The 13,240-nt window shown below is 33.8% G+C and overlaps 1 protein-coding gene across 1 annotated transcript in view; it reads right to left on the reverse strand.

Moving 5' to 3' along the window:
* The window catches only part of FAF1 (Fas associated factor 1), a 409,817-nt gene that overhangs the window by 234,205 nt on the left and 162,372 nt on the right, over positions 1-13,240 (reverse strand). Inside the window, exon 7 of the mRNA XM_019656527.1 lies at positions 8,617-8,722. Within this exon, the coding sequence (XP_019512072.1) occupies positions 8,617-8,722 (106 nt within the window). The remainder of the gene's footprint in view (positions 1-8,616; positions 8,723-13,240) is intronic.

Consider the following 13,240-nt stretch of genomic DNA (forward strand, 5'->3'; position numbering starts at 1 on the left):
AGAAAAATTATCATTCTATAAAAATGTCCACTTTTCAAGATTTTAGCAGAGCCATTTTAGATTGAGTTTTATTTTCAGTCAATTACTACTTTAGTGACCAATAAACTGACCATTTTTCTTGCAATTGATTATGGAAGAATAATGCCTAATGCACACATAGGCATCTTAATATTTGACCATTTACTCCAGTTTAAAAGTTAAATGTTTAATAATGGTTCTACTGCCCCAAAAAGGTATGCGTGGGGGTATACTTCTACATACACTAAATCAGCCTGGAAACTAATTTTGCAGATATTCACGATAAATAGTATCATTAACATTCTTTCTCTGAGCCTCCCTAGTTCAGTGAGGTGACCCTGTACAAAGATTCTGATTGATCCGATGTCTGTCTGTTTTGGTTAAGCTACAAGGCCGTATATGGGGACAGCTGCACTTTGGGAGCAACTTAAAACAAATTTCATCTTAGTGGCATCTAATCCAGTGCTTGGTACAAGATGCATGGAAAAGTCAGTGTCAAAATTAAACAATGCCGGCTTTGCAATGAGCAGATGCTTTTGCCTTGCAGCTGTAAAAACCTTAAAACAATCCAGTATTCTACTGTCTGGTCACGCAATGACCACAAAGCAAGGAATACATTTTGTCACTTATAGAAAATGTTTGCTATGAGCTTTTAAAGTCTTTTTTCCTTAAAAAATGTCTTTAAAAGATAATAGGAATATATTGAAGGTAATAAGATAATACAGCCCTAAATTGAGCAATAGAATTTTTTCAAGTATATTTGCCACACTAAATATATATGAAAAAGAATAAGTCCTTGACCAGATAGTATTAAGTCATAGACAAGACACATTACACAAAAGAAAATTTTCCATAAACAGATATTTTAAGAGGTTATGGCCAAAATATCTGTGGTATATAAGGATAAACAGGTAAATAATCTTCTACATGCAGACCTTAATATACTTACTCTTGGTCTAGTTTATGCTATCAGGACTTTATATTCACTTATTCATCCTTTGATTTACTTATTTCTTTTGTTTTTCCTTTTTTGCTGGGGTGGGATGGGGAGAAGATTATGGAGGTTACTTTATGGCTGGAGGATACTTGATACTTAAATGTTAAAATATTTCTCAGCTTAGGTAACATGGTATTTCAGCTTAAGTAACAGGGTCTATAAAGAAATTGAAGGCTTTTCTAACCTTTGCCCTGCAGGAGAGAATGTTGTCTCTGGCATTCAGAAATCTAAGGGTTAATATTTTAATACTGAAATAAACTTTTCTTCATGAGGAGTAAGTCCCAACTACTGAAACCAAATAACTAGCCCCACCGAAGTAAGTGACTGCATGGCCATGATCAACCAACTACTAATTGAGGTTCTGGCTTTTGTAAAGATAGCTTTTTATGGTGCCTACAAGAAAGAGAACCTAGTGGTCTTACCTTTATTTTAAATAGTCTACTGCAAAAAAAATTTTAAAGAAGTTTTCTCTAATCATTCATATTTTTCCTTGAAATCCTTTTCTCCCCAAGGATATCAATTCATTAATACCCCATTGCTTATAAATTTCACTGGACATTTTAGTGGTTAAAGGTTTGGGGATTCCCCTTATATTCCTTGCCACTCCACAACTTACATTTCAGGGAACATGGCCCAAAGTAATGACCACACTAATAGAAAATTAATAAAATGTTATTTTAAATGTCAAGAAAGGCATACTACCCTCTTCGCTAAAAGTCTTTGTAAATAAAATCTAAAATATTTTTTCTGGCTGTTTTTGCATTTCTATATTTATTTTCTAAGAATATAATTAAAACACATTGACACATAAAGCATATTGCTTGCTGCATTATGTCTTTTTACATAAAATTCTAGACATTCATTTAAAGAGATAGGCCAAACTTAGAAATAATATTTTGTATGAAATGTTTACAATTATCATTAAGTTGTATACTATCAATATGATTTTGTTGTATTCTTTGCTAATAGCTATAATTAAAATGAACCTGAATTATGGTGTCAGTAATATATGCCATCAAACAAAAGTAAACTATGCAACAAATATATATCACAATATAATTAAACTTAAAGTATAAAAACATACAAAATAGCTGACATGTATTCCTAGATGTGATCATTGTATCTTAACCCACATTACAATATTGTACAAGAACAGCTTTAAGGATAAGGAATAACTATAACTTTGCACAAACTGGATCTGCTTGTATTTTCTTGTTATATCATAATAACTTTGGTTAATAATCATAATTATGCTAATAAGAAATCTGAAAATATTTGTTTAGATGTGTATTCCAACTGATTTACACAATTCTAATTCACATTTAATGGATTTTAATACATTACATATTTCTATGGGACTATGCAGAGATTTGCAAAAACGGTTTGCTGAAATAAATGGTTCTCTTAAGTTCATTTTATTCCTTTCGGTTTCCTCAATAATAGAAATATAATTTTAAAGTATATATTTTACTAAAAAAAATACATAAGTAAGTCACAAACCAAAAGCTAACAGATGTGTGACTTCTAATTAGTTATAATAATCTCTGCTTCAGTGCCATTAGAATGAGCCTTTCTTTTCTTTTGAAAACTAAAAAAGCTTTCCTTTGAATTTTAAACTGTCAGGGTGCTTCAAAGTCAATGTACAAAATTTGCTTTGATTAAAATTTTAGACATCTACAGTGATAACTTTATGAAAGGAAAATATTAAATTATAATTATCCTAAACAGACACAGTCTTGTGAAACTAACCCCACATTCATGTTAAAACACAAAGAGTTGAATATAATGAATTTGATTCATCCTCGGACACAAAGCGTCACCACAGTAAACTCAGTCAACTGTTGCTCTTGCGCCTATATTCATGGTGCTTAAATAGCGCACTTTAAAACAAAAAAAACTCCAATTGGCTTTTCATATATCCACCCTCCCCAAAAATAACGCACTTGAAAAACTCAAATGATATGAAAGGCTTCAAGGCCTCTTTTCTCCCTTTCATACCCCTTTTTTTTATTTCTGTTTGCAGTAATCTGCCTTTCTCTTTCTCTTTCTCATTGCTACAGAGCAAGCGAGGAGGCTCAGAGCTTTGAAAAGGGGGCTCAGTGTGTAATGGGTCCACTAGAATTAATTTACTTGCACCAAATCCATTGAGCACAGAGGTTTCTTCCTCCCCCCCTCCTCTCTCTCTTCTCAAATCATTTGGAGTTGAACGCAGCCCCCAGCCTTTGTAATTCTAGTAAAGCACTTAAAGTGCACAGTAGGTGTTCATGAGGACCATCTGGTCAAAAGCAAAACAAGCTGCTGATTTTGCCTTTGAATAGAATGAAGCAAGTGTGAATTAGTCTCTTCAATTAGCACTATTACAACCTGTCAAGTGCATATTGTAAAACAGGATTATTACAGTATTGGTCACCAGTGCAATTATTTACTCTCTGCCTTTTCTTGCATATAAAAATGTCTTATGTTTATTGGTTTCTGATAACTGAACATCATTTCTCTTAACCCAGGCATTTCAAAACTATGAAACCCACAAATCACAGATTATGAAACAATGTCGGCCAAGCAGATGTTAGAATACACGTATCTTAAGTAACAAAGGACTAAAGCATTGTCCTTAATTCTTAACAAAATTTCATTTTTTCTCTCTTCTTGAAATGTAGGTAAAGAAATATTTACATGGGTTAAAAATAATTTCCAATAGAGATTATTCTAAAATACTTTCAGAGGGAAAAAAAAGACCTGTCAATTCCTAATGGCTGCACTGTAAATATTACTTAAATTTATTTCCTAAGGGGATAATTTATTAAGAATCACAGAAAACATCAATACTCATAAAACGATCATTACTGATTTGCTCACTTGAAATAGTATGACTTCAACAGATCTCAGTTATGAAATGCAACTTGAAACTAATAATATATGTGCATATTTGAAAGAAACTCATAATCTCCTTTTCTGAAAGCTGAATAAAGGCTTGAATTCATTGCCCACTTGCTTAAGAAATTATCATCTTTCATTCTTGCTAAAATATCATTTGCAATTTCAAATTTAAAAAAATCAAACTATGAAATATACTAATTAAAATGGGTTCATTCTAATTGAGCTTACATGTCATTTATCTTGCAGTAAAAAGAAACTACTTAAACTTTTAATTAAATAAGCACACAATTTAATTTACCCTCTTGCATATGCATATTCTCAGCTACCCTGCTCTTCAGTTCTATGCCAGCACGCCCCCCCCAATCCATACTAGAAAACAAACAAACCAAAAAACAAACAAATAAAAAAACCACTATACTTAAAACATTTGCAGAAAGCGCATGTTAGTTACGAAGTTATAGTCAACCCACTACTAGAAAATTGCCCATTAGTACAATCTGTAAAAGACTACATATTTAATTACTGTTAATGACCTCCAGCAAGCATAAAGAATAGTTTGAAATATATGTTAGTCAAGCAGGCTGAGAAAACAGACACAAAACCCGACACTAGTTTTAAATTTGCAGAATCAGAATTAGCCTCATGACTTCACAATTATTTGGCCAAGATTATTTTTAAGGACTGGTATGATTTATGTCTTTATTTCTCTTCTTATTGCTAATTCAAACTGTTGGCTTCCCACTTGACCGTCACCAGTATTAGTAGCAAAATGTTTTATTATTCCATGCGAAATACATCTTTATAGGTTGTCAATTTTTCCTTTATTCCCATTAAGAACTAAATCAACATTAATAAAACAGTGAGAATTCTAGGGTAAAGTGAAACTTGGAAGAGGATTTCAATAATTCCAATAGTTATTCATTGTGCTTCTCTCTATAATAGATAAGTAATACTCCATATTCCACTTCAAAAATACTTATGTTTCTTATCATTGTTATTCTGGGTCACATATGTAATTCTTTAAGTTTGTATGACATCTACAAGGAAAGGTTGATATTCTGCCCAATAGAAGCTTTGTAGCAGTAAGATGGACAACAAAGAATTCGTTTCCAAGAAAAGTTGGCTTGATTTCAGGGACTTTATATCCTTTTCCACACCAGGCTTTAGGATTTACAGTAGGCAAATCAATCTTTTTCATCCCTTAATTTAAACAATGCTAACTGCATTTGTAACTACAGCTCTTTAATATTATTAGACAGAATTACTAGAATCTGTACAATTAACTTTAAAACTCTGAACTCTCAGTATAGAAAATTCATTAAAATAAAGTAAGCTTGTTTAAATTTTCAAAGAAATTCACTATTTTAAAGTGTGACAAGAAGCTAATTTAGGACCCAAAAAGGTAGGAAGGCCGCTTGTCACAAAGTTATTGTTTTATCATTTGATATATTTTACAAACTATTTCACATAATGGAAAAAGAGAAAGGATATTTATTCTTATGACTACTTGCAACTCTCCATTTTTCAACTCCCCATTCTGACCTTTTTGTACTATCATTTGCCTTTTCTTCAAGTAGGAGGATAATATAAGTGGAAGGCTTTGTAAAGAGCTTTAAAAAAATAACTGCAATATCTAACTAGCTTAAATTAAAATCTAGAGCACCCAAAGGACACAAGGCATGCATTGTGAGGCAAGAGAACACAGACCAGAATGAACAAACACGTGTACAACTATCGGTTTATGACTACTAACTTGCATGAACATATGGTCACCAAAGACTATCTGAAATTCTAGCTGCACCTAAATTCTATTTTCTAATTCATTATTTTAAAAATGTATTTAATTAATTAAAAGTTGAAATCATGGTGCCTTTTTAAACTCTGTTTCATTTAACAGAAATTTCCCTTTGGGGGAAATATTACAAAAGCTTTCTTTTAAAAATGAAAGGCTTTCAAAAATTAAAATTACCAAAACATGGATTTTTTTTTTTTTTAGCTACTACAAAGATAATATACTACTGCGCTAAAAAAAAAAATCAGGTTTTTTATTTAAAGTTCTCACTTTCCTTCATATATGGGCCAGGTTTCATTCTTGAGCCTATTAAACAATACTGAAAAGGGATTTCTGAAACTGGTGATAGAAATTAATTTACAATTTAGGACATATGACATCATTAAACTTAAACATTAATAGCAAAAATTCTAGTATTTATAAAGTAACACTGCAAAATCATTTCAAGATTATATTTTTATTGTGTTGCAAACTGACTTTGAATCATGAAACAACTAAAATTGCAGGTGCTTAAGTGTCACTGTGGGTTGCATGTCTGAAGCATAAGCGGATCTCATCGTTTTCAACCACCCCCTTTCCCCCAGGTATTCCACAAATTAAAGGAGAAAGTTTTAGGACTAGGCCTACAGAGTGTGATCCTAGGTCTCAAAAGTATAACCCACGTTCCTTTTCTACATTTTATAGAATAAAGAGCCTATGTGTTATACCTGTCTACTCACAGAAAAGCAACTGATATTAGAAATAACTCCATTTATTTTTTTCCTGGCAAGCAGCAATTCAAAATATTATTTTAAATCAACTAAAAAAAGGAAAAAAAGAAAAATGAAACAGGAGAAGAAACCAAACTCTTGCCAAGAAATACATAAGAATATCTGTGTTTGAAAAATATTTCTGGGACATTTTTCATTTAGAAAATGGTACGAAAAAGATTTACTGTTTTCAAGTCCTTGAAGCTTAAAATATATTTGATAATCCAAATAGCAGGCCGCAAAGAACAATTTCAGCCAACTGTGGCGCACAATGGCACATTTACAGAATTTTAACTATTTCTTTAATAATTGATGTAGTCATTTTGAATCATTCTGCATAGGATATCAGGTGTGAGCAGATTGCATTAATGCTGCTTAAACATTTCAACTTGTCAGTATGGCCAACTCGATTTCGGAAATATTTGCAGTATTTTCCCATCGAAACAGTAATAAAGGTAAGATAAATATATGCCACTACTTTATAATCACCGAACATTAATGAATATTTTATGTCTTTTTAAATCTCCCTGTTTAATTTAAAAGGGTGAAATTAAGTCTCCTCCCTGCAATATGCCAATTATCTGTAAATCAAACAATAACTTGGCCATTATGCTCCTTTTTGTTAATATAAGAGAAGCTAATTTGAAAACACTGAATGGCATTTTTAGACTATCAGTTTAATAGTCCTTTCTGCCCTCTTGTGGGAGAAAGTTGAAATACATTCAAAGTACAGAAACGAAATGTTTAAAAAAAAAAAAGGTAAAATTTGAGTAATAAAAATTTCAATCTGAGAGAAAAATAAAGCAGTCTATACTTATCGTGCTAGTCTTTAATTTAAAAAATTAATCAACATAATGAAATTTACCTCTTATCTTTTCTTGATTAAATTGGTATTATTTTTAAACAAAACTTCTTCACTTAAGGTAGTAAACATATAATTTAAATTTTACTATCTTGAAGTTCCGAGCCATAATTAAACATTATTTCTTGTGTAAAAACACCAATGATACTTCAAGGAATTAAAAATCTAAACTTAGAGACTACAACACTCATTATGGAAGTTAATAATGAAATGGCAATTATATTTTACTCAAACCTATGATTCAAATTAGAGGCCAAGAAAAAGTAAAGATTTTAGTTACTAGTCAACAAGTTATTCAAGTGATGAAAGAGAGAAAAAAAACTTCAAGCAATGACTTATTTATGCCAAATTCAGAAATTGAAATAAATCGACAAAACATGAAAAAGGGAAATTAATAGTCTAGTCATTACTGAAACAATTCATACACTTCTGAAAAATGATTAGCTGAAAAACAACTTGTTCTTTGAATAGAACATTAGTGATTATTTTAAGCAACGTAGTGCAAAAAAATAATTATGAAATAATCCAAGATTAAGCATGATAAAAACATTCGTAGACAAATGACTGTTGTCTTCGCAACTTACAAGGGGTAATGTGACATAATCATCATTTCAATGTTTCAAAACACAAATCCTGTCACAGCCTTATACATTTCCCCCGCCCCTGGAGATAAATTACTGACTTTTAGGTAGGTGGGGCCATAGGGAAGAAGGTACCTCTTCTCTCTTGGGGGAGGTTCTTTTTTTGAAACAGTGGACGTGGTTGGCCACACTGAAGAAAAAATACTGACACTATAAATAGGCTCTTCTCAGATAGTCTGAGCTATGTGACTGACAGGCTGTTAAAAGCATCTCACAATACTGCCCAAGACTGGAATTAACCTGTTTAAGAAAAAGCCTCCTCAAATTCCTTTTGGAAACAGGCAGGGTGCACGTTATAAATAATATATTTGAGAGCAACCTTTCAAATAAAATATAAGTATGTTTGAAAATGCATGCTGTCAACAATTTCCAAATTAATATTATGAGTAATTACTATAAAACCATGAAATGTATTACATAATAATGAGTATTTTAAAGCAGAGTTTTAAGGTGACTGACTATTTTTAAGAAATATCGAGAGTTCCCATTTACATCTGTCTTTCTAGGTCAAGTCATTTAATATATCTACAGTAATCATGATGCTCCAGTTAATTAAAATTAAGAACCCAATAATGAAACATAAAGAGAGTTTCCAACCAGAACAGATAAGCCCTCTTTAACAGGGTCAACATTAGCTATAATGAGCTACCTTTATTCCTTAGCTGTGAGACATAACTCACCTCTTGAATGGTACTGCTTCCTGAGAAGTTCAGGTTGTACTCCCGCTGGACTTCTCGGTGGGTGATGATCAGCATGAAGTTTTGATTTAATGACTCCTGCAGGGCACTGAAAGGGTTGAAAGAAAAACAAGGAACTCTGAGATGAACAAGTTCTAGCTTGCTTTACAGTTAGCTGCAAAAACCCCAGGAGTACCATAACTTCCACACAGGCATGTCCGGGCCCAATGTTATCATCTTTTCAGCTCCTAAAGGCAAAAGAACATGCCGAGAACAACCAAGGGGAGCTAATCTGTTAACTCCTTCTCTACCAAGGTGTTTTTAAACTTCAATTCTAAATACTCTGCATACACAAAAATTTTCTGCATATATATTTCCTCTAGGAGAACCAAATTTGTCATTATTTCAAATGCCAAACATGTCACAAAAATGTATACTCAAAGGCGCTGATTCAATTTCAAGTGAAATAGCTGTTCTAGAAGAAGAAAAATATGAAACTATTGTTTATATTCATGAATGCTGTATAAGAATAGAAATACGGTTTAAGTCAAAATTCAGAAGATATTGAAATCTATAGAATTCCTTCCAAATAACTGTGCTTTCACTTAGGACTAAGAAAATACATAGAATTTGAAAATTAGAGAATTCAGAGCAACATTACATTCTATGCCAAAGTTCCAAAATACTAGAAATGTGTCAGAACCATGAAGAGTAAATGAAATTAGTGACATGTAGCAAGAAGCGTTAAGTCATAGTTTTATCTGTTTATGATAATACTAAGAATGTTTATGACAATACTAAGAAGCACTATCAGCATTAAAAATAAAAATCTATTGTCGTTATTGATGAATAATCTGTACTGTCAGCCTCAAGTATAATTATGCCATGCTTATGCAATCAGGAAAATATTTTGGGTGTGCTATATGGTTCTGGCTTCCTTTGCCAATCTATAACTATGTGATAAATATACATGCAATGTAAGATTAAAATTAGGCAGTTAATCTGTTTGTTGTATTGTCTCCTATAGAGTTTACAGGTTAATTACAGACTAAAATTACCTAGGAAATACCAATATATAGCACGAAATATTAGTGATCAAAATAAAAGGAAATGATACCCCACTAAAATAGTTCCTTTGTTCTTGTCTCCTTAGCATTTACGCATAATGCCCAGCACACTGCAGATAAATATTGATTGAATAATGAATAAATTGTGAATTTTCAGAAGGCAAGAGTTTTATTTATTTTTGTATCTCACACAGCACTGTTGTTGCCTTCTGGAAAACTACCATGGGAATTAAAAGTTTGATTTTGATTCATTTATTTATCAATATTAAATCAATGCTTTGTATTATTCTAAGTGCTAAGAAAACCAATCCAAATAATACATAGTTCCTGTTCATGAAAAGGTTCACAATCTAATAAAGGTAGACAGATACATAAACAGCCATAGTATAACAGGTACAATTGAGAAATTGAAAAAAAAAAAAAAGTACAATGAAAACTGAAAAGGAAGTGCTTAACTCTGTCCCAGCGAGAGGAGAAAGGGTCTAGGGGAAAGCTTCAGAGGAGAAGAAAGATATGTGAGGATAAGTAGGCCCTTAGAGTTTATCGCTTGGAAGAAATGAAATTTCTGTTTGGTTTGGGGAAAAGAGAAGGGTGGCACTTTTTAGACAAAGAAATAATAAATGGAAGAACACAGCATATTCATTCATTCTAGTAACATTTTTATTGAGCAGTACCACTGTTTATGACGCTGCTCTGGTTGCTAGGGATACTGTGGTGGACAAGAAAAACATGGTCCCTGCTTTCATGAAACTTACACTCTAGTAAAGGACACAAATAATAATCAAGTAAATGAATAAGCGATTTTAGAGAAGGCTGGTGCTGTGAAAGAAATAAACTGGGGTTACAATATAATAGGTAACAGAGGAGCAGGGTAAGGGGAATTATTTTCAACGGAATAGTTGAAATCATCTCTGAGGCAGTGACATTTAAATTGAGGCTGGTATGATAAGAAAGAGATAGCAAGAGTCTGATCATGTAGGTCCTTGTAGACCATAGAAAATAACTTGGTATTTAGAGTAATTGCAAAGGAAAGCCATTGGAGGGTTTTACACAGGAAATGGTCAAGATCTGACTTATATTTACATTTATGCAGTAGTATTCTGGCTGCTCTGGCTACAGTGAGGAAAGAGTGAAGGCATGAAGAACAGATAGGGGGCTAGCCCCGGCCGGAAGTGATAGTGGGATTGGACTAGGGTGGAAGAGGCAGAGATGGTGACAAGTTGTCAGGTTCAGATGTATTTCAGAGGTAGAAGCCAGACAACTTCTTGATGGAGTGTGCGAGAAAAACATAGCCCCAACATTTCTGGCCTGAGTAAATGAAAGGATGGAATTGAATTTAACAAAGAAAACCGGAGTAGGAACAGGCTGGCTAGGGAAGTTGAAAGTGAAAGATTTGGATATACTAAATTTTAAGATGCTAATAGACATCAAAAAAGAGATATCATGCACAGTTATATGTAAGAGTTAAAGGTCAAGTAAGAGAGCTCGGAACAGGAGAGTCGACAGTGTATACGTGTATGTAGATTCTGTGACAAAAGAAATCACCTAGGAATACAGGTTACTTAGAGAAAACGAGAGAGGCCAAGATGGAGCCCTGGGGCATTCCAATAATTTGAAATCAAGCAGAGGAAGAGGAGTCAGTGTAAAAAAGATCTTAAATGGTTAATGAAATAAGAGAAAAACCAAGAAAGTCTAGCAAAAAGAACCCAAAAGAAATAACTGTTTAAATTAGGAGGGTAGGAGCAATTATGCCAAATGATGCTGAGACAGCAAGTCAGAAAAATCACCATATTCGAGAAATTGTGAAAAGCTCAGTGTGACCACAATGATGGGTGTGTGAGAGTGGTGTAGTGAGGCTAAAACAGTGGGCTGAGTCAATGTTCAATATATATGTCTGCTAAATGAGTTTGGTAGATCTATTTCACAACTATTTTCCAAAATTTGGCTTTTGTTCTAGAGCTTGGCTAACTTTCTCTCATGTCCAAAACATCACACCATACTTGCTTCAATCTCTGTTCATGTTGTTCTCATCCTCTTTCCTGTCCCCCCCCGTCCAAAATGCTGCACAGCTTTCACGCCACCTCATGGCCTACCATTTGTATTTATTATAAACCTCCTCTTCTCTGAATTCCTATAGCATACGTGTATACTTTATGTAATACTTAATTATATCGTGTTTTGTACAGTCTGTTTTGTTTCATGTGTGGAAGTCCTGAATTCAAGACTTTAAGCCTTTTGAGGGTGAATTTCTTATTCATCAGTATTTCCCTTGGCAACTCTTATACTAAAATGGTGATTCAATTCAACCTATAAACATTTAAGGAATAGCTCTGCATATTCTGAACTACATATAAAGAACTACTAAGTCTAATTTTTTGAGTCTATCTATGAAGTGCCATTTTATTTACAAAACTGTGGTTCACAAAGGTTAAGGAACTGCCCAAGGTTATGCAGCCATAAAAAGATAAAACCCAGGGCCGGCCGAGTGGCGCGATGGTTAAGAACTGGCTTGGGACACCAGAGGGCCCTGGTTCGGATCCCACATGTGAGGGCCAGTGACACTGCCCTCTACAGCTAAGATGCTGAAGAATAGCTCAACCTGGAGCTGGGCTGCTGGGAGTTGCCGGCGATGGCGTAGGCTGCAGCCCCTGTGGCAGTGGGTTGCCATGGGCTACCGTGTGTAGCCAGCAGCCAGCGTGAGCAGCCAGCAGCCGCAGTGAGCGGCCTTCCAGAAGCCAGCGACTGATCTGCCTCGCCAAGGAAGAGCGCAATGATGGTGCCAACTTGGGCCAGTGAAGCAACGTCCTCTACAACTAGATTGAAGAACAAAAACGACAGCAACTTGTCTGTTCCCCTTCCCCCAATTTCCCAATAAAAAAAAAAAAATCTTAAAAAAAAAAAAGATAAAACCCAGCTTCTAAACTATACTTGATTCTATGTTCTTTCACATCAGCATCCTATCTCCCAAATGGCTACGCTGCTTTAGGGATAAAAAGATTAGTAAGACTCTTGCCTGCTAAAAGTTCACAATTCATTCATTCTTTCTATAATTATTTCATTCCTATTATTTGTAATAATACAGGAATAAAAGACAACCACTGACCTCAAGACAGACTATTCAGAGAGGTTAAAACAGATGTGAGGATTGTTAGAGAGGGGAGAGAGTGCTTTGAAGTACTATGAAGGAGGGATTGTAATTTGACAAGTAGATATGGAGGATGATTTTAGATAAAGACTAGTTTGAGCAGGGATGGGGACTGGAGAATATAGACAAGGGTGTAGAAAGCAACTAGGAAGACGTTTAAGGGGATGTGGAGAAGGGTTTGTGAAAGAGAAAACTTGAAAAACATTAAGGGCCTACATTGTGAGGGCTTCAAATGCCAGGCTAAGGAGTTCAGAATTCCAGAAGTCTTGATTAGTTATATAGATCTTCCTTTATTTTCACGTATGAATCTCCGCATAGGTTTAATACTTGTAGTGCGTGCCTTTATGCAATTCCTTAGATACATTTCTTGATCTTGACTGGCAGACTTGTGCAATTACTTTGCAGAAATGTTTGC

The sequence above is a fragment of the Hipposideros armiger genome, unplaced genomic scaffold, assembly GCF_001890085.2.
Source record: "Hipposideros armiger isolate ML-2016 unplaced genomic scaffold, ASM189008v1 scaffold_261, whole genome shotgun sequence".
NCBI classification, from domain to species: Eukaryota; Metazoa; Chordata; class Mammalia; order Chiroptera; family Hipposideridae; genus Hipposideros; species Hipposideros armiger.